Genomic DNA, 25,585 nt, shown 5'->3' on the forward strand with positions numbered 1-25,585 from the left:
GACTGGGAATCTGTATAACCCAGGTCCATGGTGGGCGGGACGGACTGGGAATCTGTATACCCCAGGTCCTTGGTGGGTGAGACTGACTGGGAATCTGTATACCCCAGGTCCTTGGTGGGCGGGACGGACTGGGAATCTGTGTACCCCCGGGTCCTTGGTGGGCGGGACGGACTGGGAATCTGTGTACTCCAGGTCCTTGGTGGGCGGGACGGACTGGGAATCTGTATACACCAGGTCCTTGGTGGGCGGGACGGACTGGGAATCTGTGTACCCCAGGTCCTTGGTGGGCGGGACGGACTGGGAATCTGTATACACCAGGTCCTTGGTGGGCGGGACGGACTGGGAATCTGTGTACTCCAGGTCCTTGGTGGGCGGGACGGACTGGGAATCTGTATACACCAGGTCCTTGGTGGGCGGGACGGACTGGGAATCTGTGTACCCCAGGTCCTTGGTGGGCGGGACGGACTGGGAATCTGTATACACCAGGTCCTTGGTGGGTGGGATGGACTGGGAATCTGTGTACCCCAGGTCCTTGGTGGGTGGGACGGACTGGGAATCTGTATAACCCAGGTCCATGGTGGGCGGGACGGACTGGGAATCTGTATACCCCAGGTCCTTGGTGGGTGAGACTGACTGGGAATCTGTATACCCCAGGTCCTTGGTGGGCGGGACGGACTGGGAATCTGTGTACCCCGGGTCCTTGGTGGGCGGGACGGACTGGGAATCTGTGTACTCCAGGTCCTTGGTGGGCGGGACGGACTGGGAATCTGTATACACCAGGTCCTTGGTGGGCGGGACGGACTGGGAATCTGTGTACCCCAGGTCCTTGGTGGGCGGGACGGACTGGGAATCTGTATACACCAGGTCCTTGGTGGGCGGGACGGACTGGGAATCTGTGTACTCCAGGTCCTTGGTGGGCGGGACGGACTGGGAATCTGTATACACCAGGTCCTTGGTGGGCGGGACGGACTGGGAATCTGTGTACCCCAGGTCCTTGGTGGGTGGGACGGACTGGGAATCTGTGTACCCCAGGTCCTTCTCCGACATTTAAGCTCTGCGTTACATACCGCTGAACTGGATTACTTCCTACTCACCCGACCTCCGCAAAAATCGATCTTTGTAATGGGGCCTCGCTAGGCGATCTCCATGCAGTCTGGGCAGATCTCCACCTCTCCAGGGTTGTCTATCTCCGCATCGAGGCGACTGGACTACAGGTCACAAAAGTGAAGAAAAAAAACCCACAAAAAAAAAAACAAAAAAAACCCCCCAAAAACAAACAAAAAAACGCAAACAAAAAACCATAAAAAAAAAAAAAAAAAAAAAAAAAAACCACAAAAAAAACAAAAAACAAACAAAAAAACATAAAAACAAGAAAACCACAAAAACAAGAAAACCACAAAAACAAGAAAACCACAAAAACAAAAAACCACAAAAACAAAAAGACTACAAAAACAAAACCACAGCGGCAGTGGAATTAATTTAAATCACACAAGTTTAATACTCGCAGAACATGAAAAAATAAAACCTGAAATGGGACTCGCGGTATTTCCGGGCGGGACACAAAATGGAGTCACAGTAGTCAAGACAAAACAAGAATCATCTTTGCATTGGCACAACCGGCCTGCAGATGGCGCTCCCCGCAGACAGCCGCTCGCTACAGCTGCTCCCCGCAGACCGTCCTCCCCCTAGACAGCCGCTCCCCGCAGACCGCCCTCCCCTAGACAGCTGCTCCCCGCAGACCGCCCTCCCCCTAGACAGCTGCTCCCCGCAGACCGCCCTCCCCCTAGACAGCCGCTCCCCGCAGACCGCCCTCCCCCTAGACAGCTGCTCCCTGCAGACCGCCCTCCCCCTAGACAGCCGCTCCCCGCAGACCGCCCTCCCCGCATGCTCCACCTCCTCAGGATTGATGTTGCAGAAGACCTAGCCGGGTAATCTACGTAAAAGTTCGTTCCCCTACAGCCGACCGATGTTACAGAAGCCCCTCCATCTCTTTCATGAACGCTTCGTACATATCGTCCTTGGTTTGTATCGCCACCGGAGCCCCGAGCTTGGGTCCGGCTTTGGTCACCGACCGCGTCACCACTTCCTCCTCGGGTTTCTTCAGGGTCTGGCCGGTCGTCGTGGGTTTGTTCTCCCTGCGAACGCGGAGGGCGGTGGGTACGAAACGCGTAACTTCGGCTTTGGGGTTGGTGATCTGGGGTTTGGCGCTGATGGTCGCGGTGGCCTTCTTCTCGATGGTGGCCCCGCTTTCGTCCGATTTGGGTCTCTGTATCAAGCTGGGGGGCGCACTCAGCACGCCTGGGTTTGCCAGCGGGGTTGGTGGGTAGATGCCGGGGGGAGCGGTGCCGGGTGGGGGAACCATTGGGGGTCGCATCATGGGCCGAGGAAGAGGGGGCATTCCTGCGGGAGAAACAGGACAAAGGGACATTAATAACAGTTAAAAATGTTAAAGCTGAAGGCTTACCTTTAATCCCGATCCCCCCCCCCCCCCTACATGTACCAAGTCCTCCCTTGTGCTGAAACCAATTATTCCATTCCATGTAAACGAGCTACGGTGGCCTCCCTCCCACAGCTATTATCATTTTTGGGCTGGCAACAGTCACTGTACTGCTGTTCCCAAGCATCGTATGAAAGAACATATCTTGAGCATCCCTTTAGACATGCATAATTCCAATTAGCTGTGTAATCTGCTCATCAGTTGCTTGGTTACAAAGCAACTGATCAGCAGATTGCACAGCTACAGTCTGCAGCACCCAGTGGGCAAGGAGGAGGAGCGTGCACGTCTAAATGGAGGCCGTCTTCTTCCGTACAAGGCTCCCGTATGGGGAAGTGCGATTACAAGCACAGGCCAAACCAGTTGCTGAAAAGGCCTGTGTGCTTGTAATCACGCAGGAAGAAGTAACATTCAAGGTCCATTCCGATGCTTGATGAAGGGGGCGTTTTTTTAGAGCCCCCGAAAAAGCGTTGTCTGCTCTCTGGATTGTCCCCAAGTTTCATTGGAAAAAAATGGTATCTGGACCTTTTAGCAGCGGTGTGGCACTCTTCAATTTCCATTTTTGGCTCCAAGACCTTGCCCCTCCTCTCCCAGTCTGAGCTCTGCTGTGCAGGGGTTGCAAGAGACTGACACCACATAAATTCAGGTACTTGCACTGCTTGTAGGGATGCACGAAAATTTTGGTGGCCGAAACGGTTTGGCCAAAATGAAAAAAAAAACAGGTGCCAAAAAAACCCCGCCCCTCGCCAGTTCTCAGCCTTACCTGAGAAACCATCGATCCCAGCGCTGGGCATAGAGATGGAGGGATATGGGGTCAATCCGGAGGACACAGTGGAACACCGAGCGCTGTACGGGACCTCTGTGTGAGGTCCCGATCATGTGATCACTGACTGGCCAATCAGTGATCACATGAAGGGTAGTAAGCAAGATGTCACTTCTGACATCATCGCTTACTACGTGTGAAATCTGTGAATGATCACAGAGATCACATGGTACAGAGCTATTCACAACAGCCTTGTACCATGTGACAAGCTGTGACCAACCAAGAATGCAGCCAGAGAAAAGGAGAAATGATTGCTTTACAGCCTTAATGGGTGTAAAAGCAATCAGTGTAAAAAAAAAAAAAAAATCTTCATCACCCCCCACAAGTACAGTGTCACCATGGTGACCCTACTGCTAGGGTGTCAGTATGTAAAAAAAAACAAATAATAATATAGAAAAATAAAATAAAAATTTAAAAATATTTTTTTTTAAATTATAACTTTTGGTTATAAACTAATTTGTTTTTGTTTTTGTTTTTTTTACTAAAAAGATATCTGAATAAATTTTGGCCAAGATTTATGATGAAAGATTATTTATTTGCAAAATTTTATAAGGAAAAACACTTTTTTTTACCTGGAGGTGCCGGTGGAGGCAGGCGGGGTGGGGGTCCACGTGGAGGAGGACCTGGTGGTAAGCCTGGAGGTGGCCCTGGGGGAGGGCCAGGAGGTCGGCCCGGTGGAGGTCCTGGCGGTAAGAGACGTGGTGGGGGGCCGCGAAGACCCGGTGGTCTCAAGAACGGAGGCGCTCCTAAAACACAAATATGGTGTTCAGCGGAAGATCCAAACAATGAGCAACAGCTGTGAGAACAGATTATTCCATATAGAAGAAAAGGGCAGAAAATATACAAAACATTTATGATCATTCAATTCATTTCTTGACAGGCTGTCCCTTCACTCTATATATTCCAGTAATTGCTGATTGTGGCTATGGAATGAACTGCTCACAGCCCCTACCCAACCAAAATGACCCCGAACCCAACCAAAATGACCTCCACTCAACCAAAATGACCTCCACCCAACCAAAATGACCTCGAACCCAACCAAAATGGCCTCGAACCCAACCAAAATGACCTCGAACCCAACCAAAATGACCTCCACTCAACCAAAATGACCTCCACTCAACCAAAATGACCTCCACTCAACCAAAATGACCTCCACTCAACCAAAATGACCTCCACTCAACCAAAATGACCTCCACTCAACAAAAATGACCTCCACCCAACCAATATGATCCCCTACTCAACCAAAATGACCTCCACCCAACCAAAATGACCCCCTACTCAACCAAAATGACCCCCTGCTCAACCAAAATGACCCCCTGCTCAACCAAAATGACCCCCTGCCCAACCAAAATGACCTCCACTCAACAAAAATGACCTCCACCCAACCAATATGATCCCCTACTCAACCAAAATGACCTCAAACCCAACCAAAATGACCCCCTACTCAACCAAAATGACCTCCACCCAACCAAAATGACCTCCACCCAACCAAAATGACCTCCACCCAACCAAAAATGACCTCCACCCAACCAAAATGACCCCCTACTCAACCAAAATAACCTCCACTCAACCAAAATGACCCCCTGCCAAACCAAAATGACCCCTGCCCAACCAAAATGACCTCCACCCAACCAAAATGACCCCCTACTCAACCAAAATGACCCCCTACCCAAACAAAATGACCCCCTACTCAACCAAAATGACCCCCTACTCAACCAAAATGACCTCGAACCCAACCAAAATGACCTCCACTCAACCAAAATGACCTCCACTCAACCAAAATGACCTCCACTCAACCAAAATGACCTACACCCAACCAAAATGACCTCCACCCAACCAAAATGACCTCCACCCAACCAAAATGACCTCCACTCAACCAAAATGACCTCCACTCAACCAAAATGACCTCCACTCAACCAAAATGACCTCCACCCAACCAAAATGACCCCGTACCCAACCAAAATGACCGCCACTCAACCAAAATGACCCCGTACCCAACCAAAATGACCTCCACTCAACCAAAATGATCAATACACAACTAGAATGATCAATAACCAACCAATGCATTTCTTGATGAGCTGTTAATCTATGGAATAAACCATTGACAACCCCCACTCAACCTGAATGACCCCTACCAAGCCAAAATTGCCTTTACTCAACCAGAATGGGCTTTTCCCAACCAGAATGGCCTTTACCCAACCAGAATGGCCTTTACCCAACCAGAATGGCCTTTACCCAACCAGAATGGCCTTTACCCAACCAGAAAGGACTTTACCCAACCAGAATGGCCTTTACCCAACCAGAATGGCCTTTACCCAACCAGAATGGCCTTTACCCAACCAGAATGGCCTTTACCCAACCAGAATGGCCTTTACCCAACCAGAATGACCCCTACCCAACCAGAATGACCCCTACCCAACCAGAATGACCCCTACCCAACCAGAATGGCCTTTACCCAACCAGAATGGCACCTACCCAACCAGAATGGCACCTACCCAACCAGAATGGCACCTACCCAACCAGAATGGCACCTACCCAACCAGAATGGCACCTATCCAACCAATTCTTTTCTTGGCGGGCTGCACCTTCACTTCTTTATTTTCAAGCAACTGCTAAGTTGACTTATAGAATAAACCATTCCCAACCCCTACCCAACCAGAATGGCCCCCATCCAACCAGAATGACCCCTACCCAACCACAATGACCCCGATCCCCATCCAACCAATTATTTTCTTGGTGGACTGTACCTCCACTTCTTTATATTCAAGCAACTGGTAAGTTAACCTATGGAATAAACTGTTACCAACCCCTACCCAACCGGAATGACTTGTACCAAACCAGAATGACCCCTACCCAACCAGAATGGCCCCATCCAACCGGAATGACCCCTACCCAACCACAATGACCCCGATCCCCATCCAACCAAATATTTTCTTGGTTGGCTGTACCTCCACTTTTAATATTCAAGCAACTGGTAAGTTAACCTATGGAATAAACCGTTACCAACCCCTACCCAACCGGAATGACTTGTACCCAACCAGAATGACCCCTACCCAACCAGAATGGCCACCATGCAACCGGAATGACCCCTACCCAACTGGAATGAACCCAACCAAAATGTCCACCATCCAGAATGACCCCTGCCAAACCAAAATAGCCCCCTATCCAACCAAAATAACCTCTATCCAACCAGAATGGCCCCCTCTCCAACCAAAATGACCCCCTAGCCAACCAAAATTACCTCTATCAAACCAGAATGGCCCCCTCTCCAACCAGAATGACCCCCTCTCCAACCAGAATGACCCCCTATCCAACCAGAATGACCCCCTATCCAATCAGAATGACCACCTATCCAACCAGAATCCACACGCTCCACTGTACTTTGGATCATGGTAACTTTGGATCAATAGCAAGGTAGAGTGAGCCATAGACACAGCAATTTTTCAATATGATTTGAAGCATTGAAGCACACAAGGGTTGGCAAGGCTACAGAGGATAGATGGACCTGCAGATCTTTGCTACCACTAATGATGTAGAGAAAGGCGCTATCCTGATAAACGGTTAGCATCATGAAAATTCAGTTAACCAAGAGGCACACAATGGCTTACTGCTTTGTAAACAGGACACTCACCTCCTACCTCCCTAACCTCCTCCTTCAGTATTACATTCCACTGACTGCAGTACAGGTGCCCTTTAATAGAGGAGAGACCTATGACCTGTCCTTACAATTACCAGACCAAACATATTACCTGGAGGAGGTCCAGGCGGCATTCCAGTAGGTGGTCCAGGAGGCCGTAGTGGCGGAACAGGCGGCGGGCCAAGAGGAGGAGGTCCCGTCATTATTGATGGCGGCATCTGCAGCGGTGGGGGTGGAACAGTAACAGGAGGCGGAGCTGACACCTGTGTAGAGGAGGAGCCGGATTCTGTGCTCTCTCCCTTTGACTCTTCAGTCCGCTGCTCATTCTCCGGCTCAGACTCGTCCTCGGATGATGAGGGAGACGAATAGTCTTCAGCTTCATGTTCATCGTCCTCCTCCGTCATCTCCTGACCTGCAAGAGTGAGAGACCCCGGTCACATGACCTGCCCAAGTAACTGGCTGTCCTGGCCGTTCAATGCGGTCAAAGTATATTGGACACTTACAACCCTTGTAAATGGTGCAGGAGGAATCCTCCTTCTATGGATATCATTGAATTACAATCCCCTGTTGTGCTCATAGCTGGAACTAACGGTAAGTAGCAGGGTGACCTACCTGCCATTCGTAACATCATGGCTTGAAGGGGCGTAATGTCCTTCACTGGCTTCTTCTTCTTCTTATGGGATTTCTCTGAAGATTCAGCGAAGCGGACGCTGTGCCCTGAGGAGACGAAGACAGAGCTGAAACCACAGATGAGGAGAGATCTTTATATAAAAATAGAAGATGGCGGGTCCCCTCACCTCCTTTCTTTTCACCGCCGCCTTTTTTGTCCTCGTCCCGCTGTGCGTACTCCCCTTCGTCACTGTCCCGGACATCCGACTGAATGCTGTCGCTGTCCTCGTCGCTGCTCCCCTCCTCCTCCTTATCTTGCTCCATCTCGTTGGGGTAGCCCTCGTCCTCGCTGGAACTGGAGGCGTCATGGCGACCTCTGTCACCTGCAGGGAACACAGAAGATGAAGAATGGCGGAATTTAGATACGCTTGAGACAAACATGGATCTACTCTCAGACAAACAGATTACCAGTTCAGGCATTTTAAAACAACATGCACCTATGCTTTTTGCCCCCTTCCCCTGACCTGACCTAACCACCATCCCACCCTTCCCCTGACCTGACCTAACCGCCATCCCACCCTTCCCCTGACCTAACCGCCGTCCCACCCTTCCCCTGACCTATTCACCATCCCACCCTTCCCCTGACCTGACCTAACCGCCGTCCCACCCTTCCCCTGACCTATTCACCATCCCACCCTTCCCCTGACCTGACCTATTCACCATCCCACCCTTCCCCTGACCTGACCTAACCACCATCCCACCCTTCCCCTGACCTGACCTAACCACCATCCCACCCTTCCCCTGACCTGACCTAACCGCCATCCCACCCTTCCCCTGACCTAACCGCCGTCCCACCCTTCCCCTGACCTATTCACCATCCCACCCTTCCCCTGACCTGACCTAACCACCGTCCCACCCTTCCCCTGACCTGACCTAACCACCGTCCCACCTTTCCCCTGACCTGACCTAACCACCATCCCACCTTTCCCCTGACCTGACCTAACCACCATCCCACCCTTCCCCTGACCTGACCTAACCACCATCCCACCCTTCCCCTGACCTGACCTAACCGCCATCCCACCCTTCCCCTGACCTGACCTAACCGCCATCCCACCTTTCCCCTGACCTAACCTACCCGCCATCCCACCCTTTCCCTGACCTAACCTACCCGCCATCCCACCCTTCCCCTGACCTACCCATCATCTCACCCTTCCCCTGACCTAACCACCATCCCACCCTTCCCCTGACCTAACCTACCCGCCATCCCACCCTTCCCCTGACCTAACCTACCCGCCATCCCACCCTTCCCCTGACCTAACCTACCCACCATCCCACCCTTCCCCTGACCTAACCTACCCGCCATCCCACCCTTTCCCTGACTTAACCTACCTGCCATCCAACCCTTCCCCTGACCTACCCATCATCCCACCCTTCCCCTGACCTAACCGCCATCCCACCCTTCCCCTGACCTAACCGCCATCCCACCCTTCCCCTGACCTAACCGCCATCCTACCCTTCCCCTGACCTAACCACCGTCCCACCCTTCCCCGGACCTAACCGCCAACCCACCCTTCCCCTGACCTAACCACCGTCCCACCCTTCCCCTGACCTAACCGCTGTCCCACCCTTCCCCTGACCTGACCTAACCGCCATCCCACCCTTCCCCTGACCTAACCGCCGTCCCACCCTTCCCCTGACCTAACCACCGTCCCACCCTTCCCCTGACCTGACCTAACCACCATCCCACCTTTCCCCTGACCTAACCGCCGTCCCACCTGTCCCCTGACCTAACCGCCATCCCACCCTTCCCCAGACCTAACCTAACTGCCTTCCCACCCTTCCCCTGACCTAACCGCCATCCCACCCTTCCCCTGACCTAACCGCCATCCCACCCTTCCCCTGACCTAACCTACATCCTACCCTTCCCCTGACCTAACCTAACCGCCTTCCCACCCTTCCCCTGACCTAACCGCCATCCCACCCTTCCCCTGACCTAACCTAACCGCCTTCCCACCCTTCCCCTGACCTAACCGCCATCCCACCCTTCCCCTGACCTAACCGCCATCCCACCCTTCCCCTGACCGAACCTACATCCTACCCTTCCCCTGACCTAACCTAACCGCCTTCCCACCCTTCCCCTGACCTAACCGCCATCCCACCCTTCCCCTGACCTAACCTAACCGCCTTCCCACCCTTCCCCTGACCTAACCGCCATCCCACCCTTCCACTGACCTAACCACCGTCCCACTCTTCCACCGACCTAACCTACCTGCCATCCAACCCTTCCCCTGACCTACCCATCATCCCACCCTTCCCCTGACCTAACCGCCATCCCACCCTTTCCCTGACCTGACCTACCTACCTGCCCTCCTACCCTTCCCCTGACCTGACCTACCTACCTGCCCTCCCACCCTTCCCCTGATCTGACCTACCTGCCGTCCCACCCTTCCCCTGACCTAACCTACCTGCCGTCCCACCCGGCTAGACCCAGTGATCGACAGCTGTAGCCGCCAATGGCAGCACAGGTAGTGCGGCACACACGTGTCCCTACACAGTGATACAAAATCATGTATGATCGTCTGTCAGCTTTCCCAGACGATCACCGGGTGCCGGCGGACCCGATGATTGACATCCCTAGCTGCCAATAGCGGAGCAGGTACGGTGGCGCTCTTGCGACGCACGATTTCCTCTCAAGCAGAGCACGACACCCTCACCTCTATCAGGGCTGTATCTCACGTCGTCATCCTTCTTCCTCATAATGTTGTCCAAAGCAAAGCCGACTTTCCGGCCGTACATCTGTAGAACCTGGGGTGGGGGTGGACCTGAGGGCGGCCCAGGCGGTTTCTTGCCGGGTGGTAAGCGAGGAACACCGTGCCCCGGGGGATAGGTCACAGATACTCCACGCCCCTGAGGTCTGGAAAAAAATAATTTAAAGATTCGTCCATGATCTTCGAAAGCACACCTGTTTCCTTTATTACTATATTTTTAGATAGCAAGTACCTGGTTTATCCTTTCATCTTCCTCTGCTTCCTTATCCATAGGGGCAACGCTATGCCAGCTAACCCCATTTTCTGTGTTGGTACTGTCATACGTATGCTCCAGGTTTCCCCCGGAAGAAGCCATGCTCTAACAGTTTTATGAAAGAACATAACCCTGGCATCCCTTTAGACATGCATGTTTCTCCCTGCTGGCTGTTGCAGACATTAGCTGTGCAATTTGTTCCAGAAGCAGGTCTGATAGATTGTAATCAAGCAGCTGATCAGCAGATTGCAAAGCTAAGATATACACCACCCAGTGGCCAGCAGGGAGAAGTATGCATATCTAAGGGGATGCCAGGAATGTGTTTTTTTTTACTTAATGTTTGTACATAGAGCTTCACTACAAGCTGCCTGAATTCTTCTTTGCTGGAGTACAGAATTTCACCTTTTGTCCTCATCTCTAACATAAAGTGGAAGTCCAATCAAATCCTAACTATACATAAACCTGCCACAACCCCCATTCTATGCCCATTCTAACTACCCTGCAAAAGGGAAGATGTCTATACCTGTTGAGGGCGCTCCGCTCCTCTAGTCACATGATCTCTCCAGCAGCGGGCTTCAATGAAGAGGAGAGACGGCTGCAAAGCCTATGCGGTGATATCACCCATAGGCTTACTATGGGGTATACAGTCAGCTGTCCAACTGAAGCCGGTTCTGGGAGCCAATCGTGACCGGACCAGAGCGCCCTCAAAGCATGTCATACTTACCTACTCTGTGCAATGGTTTTGTGCAAAGCATCCCCGATCCTCCTCTTCTGGGGTCCCCTGGCTCTCCTGGCTTCTCCTCTTTGGCGAGTTCCCCCCAAAGAAAACCGCTTTCTATGGGGGCACTCGTGCAGGCTCGATCCTGAGCCACCCTGTCTGTGTCTATATACAGGGAGTGCGGCTCAGCTCTGCCCCCACCTCACAAAATTTGATTGACAGCAGTGGGAGCCAATAACTCTCGCTGCCATCAATCTGCCCTGTGAGGAGAAAGATGCGGCTCCTGGGCACAGCACTGGATCTATATCGGGCTCAGGTAAGTGTAAGGGGGGGGGGGGGGGAGATCCAGTAGCACATAAAATGCATTAAGGTAAAATAAAACCTTAAAAAGGAGAAGTATAGCCATAGCCTTGGCCCTACTATAATGGATCGTTCTGCAGTTCCTTCTGCACCCTTGTACCCCGTTTTCAGCCAGCAGCTGGCTAGAGCCCACTGTTGGCTGACTTCACAGACCCAGTCCAGGCTTTAACCACTTCAAGTCCGGACACTCCCCCCCCTTCCAGTCCGGACACTTCCCCCCCCCCCCCTTCCAGTCCGGACACTTCCCCCCCCTTCCTGTCCAGGCCAATTTGCATCTTTCAGCCCCTTCCAGTCCAGACACTTTCCCCCCCTTCCAGTCCGGACACTTTCCCCCCTTCCAGTCCGGACACTTTCCCCCCCCCTACCAGTCCGGACACTTTCACCCCCTTCCAGTCCGGACACTTTCACCCCCTTCCAGTCCGGACACTTTCACCCCCTTCCAGTCCGGACACTTCACCCCCTTCCAGTCCGGACACTTTCACCCCCTTCCAGTCCGGACATTTTCCCCCCCCTTCCAGTCCGGACACTTTCACCCCCTTCCAGTCCGGACACTTTCACCCCCTTCCAGTCCGGACACTTTCCCCCCTTCCAGTCCGGACACTTTCCCCCCCTTCCAGTCCGGACACTTTCCCCCCTTCCAGTCCGGACACTTTCCCCCCCTTCCAGTCCGGACACTTCCCCCCCTTCCTGCCCAGGCCAATTTTCAGCTGTCAGCGCTATCACACTTTGAATGACAATTGCGCGGTCATGCAACACTGTAACCATATGAATTTTTTGCATTTTTTGAGACAGATAAAGCTTTATTTTGGTGGTATTTATTCACCGCTGGGATTTTTATTTTTTTTTTGCTATATAAATGAAAAAGTCCAAAAATTTTGAAAAAAAGTGTTTGTCTTAGAAAATTTTGCAAATAAATAACATTTATCATAAATCTTGCCCAAAATGTATCCAGTTATCTTTTTAGTAAAAAAAAAATAACCCAAATTAGTTTATGACACTGTACTACTTGTGGGGGGTGATGAAGATTTTTCTTTTTTTTTTTACACTGATTGCTTTTACACCCATAAAGGCTGTACAATCATTTCTCCTTCTCTCTGGCTGCATTCTTGCAGCCATTGAGAAATACTGTGAGAGCGGTGATTGGTCACAGCTTGTCACATGGTACAAGGCTGTTGTGAATGGCCCTGTACCATGTGATCTCTGTGATCATTCACAGATTTCACACATAGTAAGCAATGATGTCAAAAGTGACATCTTGCTTACTACTCTGTATGTGATCACTGATTGGCCAATCAGCGATCACATGATCGGGACCTCGCACAGAGGTCCCGTCTGACGATCAGTATCCCACTGTGTCTGAAAGACACGGCGGGCAACGGATCGCGATGCTGCGCTCCCAGGGAGCGTGCACAAGCAAAGGGTGGGGAGGCCATTTATAAACGTCCACCCGACCCTGCACTGCCACCCTCCGGCCCTTTATATACATGAGCGGATGGGAAGTGGTTAAAAGGATCCCGACCATATGGTCAGGATCCCCTGAAAAGCCTGGACTGGCAGGTGGCTCAGCCCCTTGGCAATCCGCTGAGAGCCCGAACCAGCTGCTCCCGCCCCCTCCCCAGGCAAGTGCTCCAGTGAGCACTGGAGGGGCAGAGGCTGAAGACGGAGAGCTGAGCCACCAGCCATCCTTGATCGTTCAGGTCTTCATGGCGGCGGGGGTTGGGGGGCACTGCAGATGGGACTGGTGCTGCAGCCATCTAGGCAAGCATGATTATTTTCTAAGCCCAAACTTCTCTTTTTAAGGCTTCAGGACCATTTTCAGTTCGGCAGAGAAGGGATAACATGGGGACGGCGTGTGTATTATAGAGGCTCATCTTACCCATAAGCGGAGGTCTTCTTAAGAATGGAGGGTGGCTGAGTCCCGGGCAGAGGAATGTCTTGAATGAGAATGTTAGAAGGAGCGTGAGGAAGGTCCGGCAGCGGAATACTCTCCACCTCCACATGCTGAGCGTTTCTGCACAGATAACAGAAATCACATTACCATCCGGGCAGTGCAGGGCAGCTAGCCAACATCATGAGCAGGTCCATGACAGAGCTCAGGGTGGAGATCACTGGAGATGGATGAGAAGGCAAGAGACAGGGCCATGGGTGACGTCTACATAGCTGCCAGGTTTAGAAAATGTTGTCACCCTCTTAGTACTGTGCGTCACGCCCGGGGGTGTCCGTGTGACTGGACCAGAGCGCCCTCATTAGGTCATACTAACCGGTTCTGTGCCATGGTTTTGTGGAAAGAATCCCCAATCCTCCTCTTCTGGGGTCCCCCGGAGCTCCTGGCTTCTCCTCTTTGGCCAGTTACCTGTAATAAAACCGCTGTCTATGGGGGCGGCGACACCCCCTGGCAGAAGGGACACCGTGGGTGTCAGCTGGGGGGGGGGGGTGGGGAAGATGTGTCAGGGGGTGTGGGTGGTATACAGCCAAGCCGACACACAAGTAGGAGCGACCCAGGGGACCAGCTGCAGAGGAGGGCGGAGTAGTGGGTGGATCCCCGAGGGCCGAGCCCGCTGTCAGTGTGCTATGGGCTGTGCGAGGTGGACACCATCTGGAGGAGCCGCTGCTGGACAGGTAAGAGCTTGGAGGGAGGACTAATGCTTCCCCCCGTCATGATACCCCCCCATCACACTGTGCCCCACCCCCCCCTTCCCACTGCCCCCTCCTATCCCACTGCCCCTAATGCCACCCCCCCCCAATCATGCTTCCCCCCTCCTGTCATGATACCCCCCGTGCCCCATCACACTGTGCCCCACCCCCCCTTCCCACTGCCCCCTCCTATCCCACTGCCCCTACTGCCACCCCTCCCACCATGCTGCCCCACTCCTGTCCCACTTTCCCTTGTCATGTTGACCCCCCCCCCCCCCATTATGCTGCCCCACTCCTGTCCCACTTCCCCTTGTCATGTTGACCCCCCCCCCCCCCATCATGCTGCCCCACTCCAGTCCCACTTCCCCTTGTCATGTTGACCCCCACCAATCATGCTGCCCCGCTCCTGTTCCGCTTCCCCCTCCTGCCCCCCCATCATGCTGCCCCACTTCCCCTTGTCATGTTGACCCCCCCCAAATCATGCTGCCCCCCTCCTGATGCTTCCGCCCCTCCTGTCTCGCTTCCCTGTCATATTGACCCCCCATCATGGTGACCCCCTCCTGTCTCGCTTCCCCCTCCTGTCCCCCGCCCATCATGCTACCCCCTTCCTGTCCTGCCCCCCCGCCCATCATGCTGCCCCCCTCCTGTCCTGCTTCCCCTTGTCATATTGACCCCCCATCATGCTGCCCCCCTCCTGTCCCGCTTCCCTGTCATGTTGACCCTCCTCCCTCCTGTCCCCCCCCCCCCCCCATCATGCTGCCCCCTCCTGTCCCACTTCCCCTTGTCATGTTGACCCCCCCCCCATCATGCTGCCCCCCTCCTGTCCCGCTTCCCCCTCCTGTCCCCCCCCATCATGCTGCCCCCTCCTGTCCAGCTTCCCCGTCATGTTGACCCGCCTCCTCCTGTCCCCCCCCCCCCCATCATGCTGCCTCCCCTCCTGTCCCGCTTCCCCGCCATGTTGACCCACCCCCCTCCTGCCCCCCACCCCATCATGCTGCCCCCTCCTATCCCGCTTCCCCTTGTCATGTTGACCCCCCCATCATGCTGCCCCCCTCCTGTCCCGCTTCCCCCTCCTGTCCCCCCCCCATCATGCTGCCCCCCTCCTGTCCCTCCCCCCCCATCATGCTGCCCCCCTCCTGTCCCGCTTCCCTCTGTCATGCTGACCCCCTATCACGCTGCCCCCCTCCTGTCCCGCTTCCCTGTCATGCTGCCCCCCTATCACGCTGCCCCCCTCCTGTCCTGAAGGGGTGGATCTTATACAGCAAGGGGTAGGACAAATTTAGATGGGGGGGGGGCATATTTTAGCCTTGCCTAGGGCAGCACAGAACCAACACACACCGCTGGTCATACCATCTCCTATATCTGCAGTTTTCATGTTGATGATTGGCTGGAGTTTTGCTGGATCTCACCTTCACGGCATCGAAGTATTGGCTGAGCTGGGACCTCTTGTGTTCGTACTCCAGCTCGATCTTGCGCAGCTCTTTGTAGGTCTCGGGGTTCTCCTTCTCGTAAAGACGCAGAATGCGCTCGAAGGTCTCCCGCAGCTTCTTCCGCTTGTCTTTCAGGACTTTCTCATTGAGCTGCGGCTGCTGGACTGGGTTGAATTCTGCGGAAAGTTTGAGTTGATAGATTTCATTCTATGACATCACTATGACATCACAAGAGTTCCAACACAATGAAGAAACACCACCATGGCCGCCGGACTCCCATACCAGGCCCCCTCAGGGCAGCAGGGGGCCCCTTGCCTGGCAGCAGTAATCACAGTGCAGGATCCACAGCTCGGTGTGGGAACGCCTGCCCTCGGGAGTTGGGGCCCGGGCCGGCTCCACCTTACATTGGTGTCCCTCCTCAGTGACAACCAGTCTGATGGTCAATGGCGTGACTTCAGTGTGGAAAAATCCCGACTGCCAGTTCATATGACTGGTGGCATTCCTCCACTACGCGCTTCAGGGCTCGCCACAAGGACAGCAGCTTCACCATGTCCAAAGCTTGGGGATCCCTGCCAGGTAGGCTGTGCGGGGCCCCAGGATTCCCAATGGTGGCCCCTGTGTGCCATACAAACAATTCTGCAGCCACCGCAGGACTTTTTTCTTTTACAGAATTCATAAGTTGTCACTGCAGAGCTCTGCTGTGTAATGTGGATGAAGGAATCAAGTGATTTCCCTCATTCAGACAATTCTCTCTCCCCGAGTTCACTGATGGTGCAACCTGCAGGGGACGTCATTGTCGTGTTGCAGCAGGACGTCATTGTCGTGTTGCAGCAGGACGTCATTGTCGTGTTGCAGCAGGACGTCATTGTCGTGTTGCAGCAGGACGTCACTCTCCTAATCGGCGTGGACCAATCCTCACCCTGCTTGCCTTAGTAATCAGAGAGGAAAGTATTAGATTTACTGGGTTTGAACTTTTTGTTTACATTTCTCCAGTTACTTTCTGGTTTCCATGCCTAGGCAAATGATGTCGTCATCCCAGAAGTCTTCAGGAGAAGAGGAGGGGCTTTATCAGCTAAACACACCCTCCTGCCTGCATACCTGAGCTAAGGACAGCCGAATTCCAGGAAGTAAATGCTACGAGTCATTGGCCCTTACTCAAGAAATGCTAGTGGGGCGATTTCCTAGCAAAATAAAGCATGGTGATATGGATGGATGAATGGAGACAAGGATGGATGAATGGATGAATGGAGACGTGGATGGATGAATGGAGACGTGGATGGATGAATGGAGACGTGGATGGATGAATGGAGACGTGGATGGATGAATGGAGACGTGGATGGATGAATGGAGACGTGGATGGATGAATGGAGACGTGGATGGATGAATGGAGACGTGGATGGAGACATGGATTGATGAATGGAGCTATGGATGGAGGCATGAATGGATGGATGGAGGCATGAATGGATGGATGGAGGCATGAATTGATGGATGGAGGCATGGACAGATGTATGGAAACAAATGGATGGATGAATGGATAAGGACATGGATGGATGGAGACATGGATTGTTGAATGGAGCTATGGATGGATGGAGGCATGAATGGATAGATGGATGGAGACATGAATGAATGGAGACATGGATGGATGGAAACAAATGGATGGAAGAATGGATGAAGACATGGATGGATGAATGGAGGTATGGATGGATGGAAACGTGGGTGGATGAATGGATGGAGACATGGATGGATGAATGGAGATATGGATGGATGGAAACGTGGGTGGATGAATGGATGGAGACATGGATGGATGAATGGAGGTATGGATGGATGGAAACGTGGGTGGATGAATGGATGGAGACATGGATGGACAGATGGATGAAGACATGGATGGATGGGGGAGTTTGTGGTCAATACTAACAATGAGCTGTCTGCTCTCCTGACATGGAGGTGGGAAGAGGCGGACTATTTTACAGACAAAGAATGTCATCTTAGTGAGGACACAACTAATGGATTCTGCATGGGCTCCGGGATCCCGGGTGCAGCAGACATGTTTGTGTGTTGGCTCAGCTCACCCATCTCATCCAGCTTCTCCATGTCCCGGATGATCTGCTTGGGATCCTTCATCTTCAGCACGGCCGCCCTCACCATCATCCGCTGCTTCTTGTTCTGGAACACATTTGACAAATACAATCAACAAGGCAGAACACAGAAACCTTCCCGACACCACATGCAGTCCTGATCTGCACCTTCATCAGTAGGACAGCCGGCTGTATAGAGACGGATTCCAGGACAGCTCCCCAGGGCAGGGCTTCACAAATCCCAGGCGCCAGGTTGCCATGGCAACTAGCTATTGTGTCCTAGCGCCTGGGCATTTGTCAGCCATCCGCTTCATTACCGCGCAGTGGCATTGTGTGTGTGTGTGTGTGAACGCACGCCCCGGGCACAACATATACAAGAGCGCAGACCGTACCGAATCTGTTCATCCCCGCTTCTCCCTCAGCACAGACTGGGGGCCACACATGCCACGCGTCTCCCCGACACACTGCAGCAACAGTCGCAAGCACCCTGGAAACGTAAGTCCCGCCCTCAGCCCAGAGCCGGCTGGAGACAACACTCGGTGGGCGGGGTTCGCTTGTGAGACTGTGTCAGGATTGGCCGCAGCTGTAGTCATTTGGGGAGGGACTGGTCGTGCCGGGAGGTCAGCAGCGTAGAGCGCACGGGAGGTCGTCAGCGTAGAGCGCACGGGAGGTCGTCAGCGTAGAGCGCACGGGAGGTCGTCAGCGTAGAGCGCACGGGAGGTCGTCAGCGTAGAGCGCACGGGAGGTCGTCAGCGTAGAGCGCACGGGAGGTCGTCAGCGTAGAGCGCACGGGAGGTCGTCAGCGTAGAGCGCACGGGAGGTCGTCAGCGTAGAGCGCACGGGAGGTCGGCATTGTAGAGTACACGGGAGGTTGGCAGCGTAGAGTACACGGGAGGTCGGCATTGTAGAGTACACGGGAGGTCGGCATTGTAGAGTACACGGGAGGTTGGCAGCGTAGAGTACACGGGAGGTCGGCATTGTAGAGTACACGGGAGGTTGGCAGCGTAGAGTACACGGGAGGTCAGCAGTAACAAAAGACAAACATGACTAAACTCCGCTCACCTTCTTCAGTTCCCTCTTCCTGGCCTCCTTCCCTGCACAGAGCAGAACACAGCAATCAGTACAGATGAAGACGAACAAACCACAGACAGATCTCCCCGGACTCCTCCCATCTCCTCCCATCTCCCTCGACTCCTCCCATCTCCAGTACAGCAGACTCAGCTCTAGTAAATCTCATTTATGCTTTATTGGGTTTATGTCCCTACGAGGGTTTTTTCCAGTCCTTGTATGTGTGCCCCTTTAAATGATAAGTTCCCCTTCCCAGTAGAAGTCCCCAGGTATTCCGGTGTTCCCAATCATTTAAAAATCGCTGAGCAGCTTCTCTGTCCTATCTGTAGGCTGCGTGCGTCCTCCTCCAAGCCTGTCCTAGTGTGAGGGACCTCCCTGTTCTGCATGGATGCCAGAATGTGCCATGTCAGGTGTGTGTCCCCAGCTCCGCAGGAACGAGCGCTCGGTCAGGTACAAACCATTGGTGCACCAAAATGAAAATTCTGGTGTTGAAAACGAAAATTCAAAATGCACTTGGCCGGAAACCAAAATGCGCAGTTTTTAAAAATGAATATTTTTGGGAAAAAAATACACCGATTAAAAAAAAAAAAAAAAACAATATATACCCCAAGTTTTTGGTACAATATGAAAGAGGATGTTACGGCGAGTAAATAGATACCCAACATGTCACGCTTTAAATTTGCGCACGCTCGTGGAATACCATGAAACTGCGGTACCTAAAAATCTCCACAGAGCAGAAACAAGGAGTGGGCAGCGGTGAGGTTTTTTCGGCACCTGTATTGGTGCTTTTTTTATTTTGGCCAAGGGCCAAAAGGGGCGTTTTTGGCCGAAACGTTTCGGCGACCAAAATTTCGATGCATCTCTAGTACAAACCCTGCACAGCGCATTCTCACTTCACAGCAATGGCTGAGCTCAGCGGTCAGCGAGAGAGCACACTGCGCAAACTTCAGAGTTGTCCAAGTCAGGTGCAATGCAATTATAAAATACAAATGTTCCATTACTACTGATGTACAGTCATGGCCAAAAATCCTGCCCCCCCTTCCCCCCTCCCGCATTTCTGTCCGATAAAGCACCACTTCACCCAGAAAATTGCTGCAATGCTGAATGTTTCAACATTCTCATGTTTATTTCTTTGGTTTGTATCAGTGACAGAAAAAAGTGGAGAAACAAAAAGCCAAATTTGACCCATTCCACGCAAAACTCCAAAAATGGACCGGACAAAATTATTGGCACCTTTCATGTAGTATTTGGGAAATATTTGGGAAAAATCACTGAAATCAATTGCTTCCAGGAAACATCAATGACTTTCGACCACCTCTCTACTGGGATTTTGGATCGCTCTTCTTCCACCAACTGCTCCGGGTCTCTCAGATTAGAAGGTTCCTTTCCCCCCAACTACTCGGCGTCTCTCAGATTGGAAGGGTTCCTTTCCCCAACTGCTCCGGGTCTCTCAGATTGGAAGGGTTCCTTTCCCCAACTGCTCCAGGTCTCTCAGATTGGAAGGTTCCTTTCCCCCCCAACTACTCCGCGTCTCTCAGATTGGAAAGGTTCCTTTTGCCAACTGCTCCAAGTCTCTCAGACTGGAGGGGTTCCTTTCCCCAACTGCTGCGGGTCTCTCAGATTGGAAGGGTTTCTTTCCCCAACTGCTGCGGGTCTCTCAGATTGGAAGGGTTCCTTTCCCCAACTGCTGCGGGTCTCTCAGATTGGAAGGGTTTCTTTCCCCAACTGCTGCGGGTCTCTCAGATTGGAAGGGTTCCTTTCCCCAACTGCTGCGGGTCTCTCAGATTAGAAGGGTTCCTTTCCCCAACTGCTGCGGGTCTCTCAGATTGGAAGGGTTTCTTTCCCCAACTGCTGCGGGTCTCTCAGATTGGAAGGGTTCCTTTCCCCAACTGCTGCGGGTCTCTCAGATTAGAAGGGTTCCTTTCCCCAACTGCTGCGGGTCTCTCAGATTGGAAGGGTTCCTTTCCCCAACTGCTCCAGGTCTCTCAGATTGGAAGGTTCCTTTTCCCAACTGATGTTCTGAGATCTCTCCACAGGAGCTCTATGGGATGGAGATCTGGACTCATCGCTGGTCAGTTCAGTCCTCTCCAGCACTTTGTCCGAAACCATTTCTGGGGACTTTTTGATGTGTGCTTTGGGTCATTGTCCTGCTGTAAGACCCATGACCTCTGACACTGGAGACCCAACTTTCTGACACCGGGCCCTACATTGCACCCCAGAATTCTTTGGCGTCTTCAGATTTCATAATGCCATGCACACGGTCAAGACATACAGTGCCTGAAGCAGCACAGCAACCCCAAAACATCAGTGACCCCCCACCATGTGTGACTGGAGGGACTGGATTTTTTTAAGGCTTCATTTCTGTTCCTGAAATCAGAAGAATGATGGGCTTTACCAAAAGGTTGCCATTTGGTTCCGTCTGTCCCCAGCACATTCTCCCAGAAGGATTTTGGCTTCCTCAGGTAAGTTTTGGCAAACTCCAATCTGGCTTCCAATATGTTTCTGTGTCAGCAGTGGGGTCCTCCTGGGTCTCCCACCATATTTCTGTGTCAGCGGTGGGGTCCTCCTGGGTCTCCTCCCATATTTCTGTGTCAGCAGTGGGGTCCTCCTGGGTCTCCTCCCATATTTCTGTGTCAGCGGTGGGGTCCTCCTGGATCTCCTCTCATGTTTCTGTGTCAGCGGTGGGGTCCTCCTGGATCTCCTCTCATGTTTCTGTGTCAGCAGTGGGGTCCTCCTGGATCTCCTCTCATGTTTCTGTGTCAGCAGTGGGGTCCTCCTGGATCTCCTCTCATGTTTCTGTGTCAGCAGTGGGGTCCTCCTGGGTCTCCTACCATATTTCTGTGTCAGCAGTGGGGTCCTCCTGGGTCTCCTACCATATTTCTGTGTCAGCAGTGGGGTCCTCCTGGGTCTCCTACCATATTTCTGTGTCAGCAGTGGGGTTCTCCTGGATCTCCTCCCATATTTCTGTGTCAGCAATGGGGTCCCCCTGGGCCTTCCACCATATTTCTGTGTCAGCAGTGGGGTCCTCCTGGATCTCCCACCATATCTCTGTGTCGGCAGTGGGGTCCTCCTGGGTCTCCTACCAAAGCACCCCTTTTCATTCAGATGGGACGTATAGTGCGAGGTTACACCATTGTACCCGGTGCCTGAAGGTCGGCTTGGATTTGTCTCGAAGTTGATGGAGGTTCTTTATCCGCCATTCCAACAATTCTTTGTTGCAATCTTTGATCAATTTTTCTCTTTCATCCACATCCAGGGAGATCAGCTACAGTGCCATGGGCTGTACACTTCCTGACAATGCTGCGCACAGTGGACACAGGAACACGAAGATCTCTGGAGATGGACTTGTCACCTTGAGATTCTCCATGCTTTTCCACCATTTTTGTTCTCCAATCCTCGGACAATTCTTTGCTGCTCTTCCTCTCCTCCATGTGACACACAGAGACACACAACACAAAGGTGGAGGCCATTTGTCACCATTGTCCCCGTTTGTCGGTGGGATTTCTATATTGCCAGCACCTGGTCATGGATACGGGGGAGTTTAATGACAAATTACAGGAAAATCACAAACCTGGAATGCGATTATTTCTTACAATTTGCAGAAGGTGCCAATAATTTTGTCCATTTTGGGGGTTTTGGGTGGAATGGGTCAGATTTGGCTTTTTTTTTCTCTACACTTTTTTTGTGTCATCGATACAAACCAAAGAAATAAACACGAGAATGATGAAACATTTGTCATGGCAGCGATTTTCTGGGTGAAGCGGTGCGTTATCTGACGGAAATGCGGGAGGGCAATATTTTGAGTCACGACTATCTATAGAAGATTGTACTGTGTGGGGGTGATAATCAATCTTCCAACAGATTTGTTTTTTTCTTTGGTGGACTGAAAAGGTCGATGGTTTTGATGTGGTCTCTGTATGATCGGACATCGTTCAGTGTCACTCTCTGATGGCTGATTGGGCGATACTCACGGGCTTGGTCGGTGGGGTTCATAAACTTCCCACTCTTGGTGGAAGATGTGGATCTCCGCCCCATGTTTTCCGAGTTCTACGTCCTCCTCCCCACTAAGAAAAAAAAGGGTAACCTGAAATATGGAAAGAAAAGACATTAAAGAGGACCCATTAACTAAACTTTTTGTCATTAACGACCCCCCTCCATCCCACCCGCACAGGAGGATCAACAGAGCTGGGGGTTGCTACTGAGCGGGGGATCAGAAGAGCTGGGAGTTACTACTGAGCAGGGGATCACCAGAGCTGGGGGTTACTAATGAGTGGGGGATCAGAAGAGATGGGGGTTACTAATGAACGGGGGATCAGAAGAGATGGGGGTTACTAATGAACGGGGGATCAGAAGAGATGGGGGTTACTAATGAACGGGGGATCAGAAGAGATGGGGGTTACTAATGAGTGGGGGATCAGAAGAGATGGGGGTTACTAATGAACGGGGGATCAGAAGAGATGGGGGTTACTAATGAACGGGGGATCAGAAGAGATGGGGGTTACTAATGAGTGGGGGATCAGAAGAGATGGGGGTTACTAATGAGTGGGGGATCAGAAGAGATGGGGGTTACTAATGAACGGGGGATCAGAAGAGATGGGGGTTACTAATGAGTGGGGGATCAGAAGAGATGGGGGTTACTAATGAACGGGGGATCAGAAGAGATGGGGGTTACTAATGAACGGGGGATCAGAAGAGCTGGGGGTTACTACTGAGTGGGGGATCAGAAGAGCTGGGGGTTACTACTGAGTGGGGGATCAGAAGAGCTGGGGGTTAAAATTGAGTAGGGGATCAACAGAGTGGAGGGTTAATACTGAGCGAGGGATCAACAGAGCTGGGATTACTACTGAGTGGGGGATCAGCAAAGCTGGGGGTTATTAATGAGCGGGGGATCAGCAGAGCTAGGGGTTAAAACTGAGTGGGGGATCAACAGAGCTGGGATTACTACTGAGCGGGGGATCAGCAAACCTGGGGGTTATTAATGAGCGGGGGATCAGCAGAGCTGGGGGTTACTAATGAGCGGGGGATCAGCAGAGCTGGGGGTTACTACTGAGCGGGGGATCTGCTGAACAAAGGTAACAAGGAGCTGGGGATCTGCTGAGTGACGGTACTAATGAGCTGGAGTAATAATGAGCCCCTTTAAAACAAATAGAAAACCCAGGCACGTGAAGCGGTAGGCGCTTGGTGGGCAGAAGTGTAAATCAGCCCTGAGTGCTGCATCGGCTTTCAGTGCTGTATGAAGTGTATGTGGCCCCAGCTAGCGTGTGTGGCCCCAGCTCCAATTGGCCGAGGCAGTCAGGCGGTCTGATGACATCACGCTCTCCGGCTCATAATGGAGAAGGAAATCCAGATTCATGAACAAATCTCAGTTCGGTCAATTCATGAAACTTTATGGAAAACAATGTCCAACCTGAACAAGTGATGTGATGGGGAAGACAGAGGATAAAGAGAACCTGTCAGAGCTGGAACTACCCCCCCGCTGGATGAACAGCCCGAGTCACTGACTGGTGGCCCCCCAAGTGGTTTGGAGGAACCACAACTGGGAGCCGAGCCCCACATAACACTCCATCCAGTGAGGGGGGCGCTCCGTGTACGTCCTATAATGGAGGTCAGGGGGTGGGTAGAGTGCCTTGAAGTTGAAATCCCTCCCACCTCCCCCATAGTTTACTGTATACAATGTCTGCTGGGTGTTGTGGTCCCCCCATAGTGTAACGTATACAGTGCCTGCTGGGAGTTGTAGTCCCCCCATAGTGTACAGTATGCTGGGCCTGCTGGGAGTTGTAGTCCCCCAGAGTGTACAGTATACAGTGCCTGCTGGGAGTTGTAGTCCCCCAGAGTGTACAGTATACAGTGCCTGCTGGGAGTTGTAGTCCCCCATAGTGTACAGTATGCAGTGCATGCTGGGAGTTGTAGTCCCCCAGAGTGTACAATATACAGTGCCTGCTGGGAGTTGTAGTCCCCTTAGTGTACAGTATGCAGTTCCTGCTGGGAGTTGTAGTCCCCCATAGTATACAGTCCCTGCTGGGAGTTGTAGTCCCCCCATAGTGTACAGTATACAGTGTCTGCTGGGAGTTGTAGTCCCCTCATAGTGTACAGTATGCAGTGCCTGCTGGGAGTTGTAATCCCCCATAGTGTACAGTATGCAGTGCCTGCTGGGAGTTGTAGTCCCCCCCCATAGTGTACAGTATACAGTGTCTGCTGGGAGTTGTAATCCCCCATAGTGTACAGTATGCAGTGCCTGCTGGGAGTTGTAGTCCCCCCATGGTGTACAGTATACAGTCCCTGCTGGGAGTTGTACTCCCCCATAGTGTACAGTATACAGTGTCTGCTGGGAGTTGCAGTCCCCCCACCACAGTGTACTGTATAGTGTCTGCTGGGAGTTGTAGTCCTCCAGCGTCCTCTCACCTCTCCGGCTACCTCTGCCTCGTCTTCCCCGCTCTCTCCACCATCAATCCTGCGCTCTACACATCCACTTCCGCCTCCGGGTCACCAAACATCCACTTCCGGCGTTAGAAGGTCTTTCCTTTCCCATGGCGATCCGCCACTAGAGGTAGAGTTCCCTGATGTCGCTGAGCGGCGGCCATCTTGTTGTCAGTCTATGTTGGCCGCACCGAGGACTCCAGAAAAATGGCTCCGCGTGAGCGGACACTGCCGTTCTACTACAGCGCTACACCCCTCCGGCCATCTTTGTACACCTAAGTCAGCAGGTACCATATTGG

The 25,585-nt window shown here is 52.5% G+C and overlaps 1 protein-coding gene across 1 annotated transcript; it reads right to left on the reverse strand.

Annotated features, from left to right (window-relative positions):
• Positions 1 to 1,846: 1,846 nt before the first annotated feature.
• Positions 1,847 to 25,392, reverse strand: LOC149432298 (WW domain-binding protein 11-like). The gene is made up of 12 exons (XM_089665272.1): positions 25,272 to 25,392; positions 22,841 to 22,953; positions 18,864 to 18,895; positions 17,796 to 17,889; positions 15,707 to 15,902; positions 13,539 to 13,673; positions 10,278 to 10,477; positions 7,752 to 7,946; positions 7,567 to 7,671; positions 7,067 to 7,366; positions 3,890 to 4,063; positions 1,847 to 2,400 (listed from the first exon to the last, which is right to left on the reverse strand). The coding sequence occupies exons 2-12, from the start codon at positions 22,902 to 22,904 to the stop codon at positions 1,970 to 1,972; spliced, it is 1,926 nt and encodes a 641-aa protein (XP_089521398.1). The 5' UTR covers positions 22,905 to 22,953; positions 25,272 to 25,392; the 3' UTR covers positions 1,847 to 1,969.
• Positions 25,393 to 25,585: the final 193 nt, after the last annotated feature.

Source organism: Staurois parvus, unplaced genomic scaffold (assembly GCF_062004578.1).
Source record: "Staurois parvus isolate SC_StPar_1 unplaced genomic scaffold, SC_StPar_1.0 ptg002171l, whole genome shotgun sequence".
NCBI lineage: Eukaryota > Metazoa > Chordata > Amphibia > Anura > Ranidae > Staurois > Staurois parvus.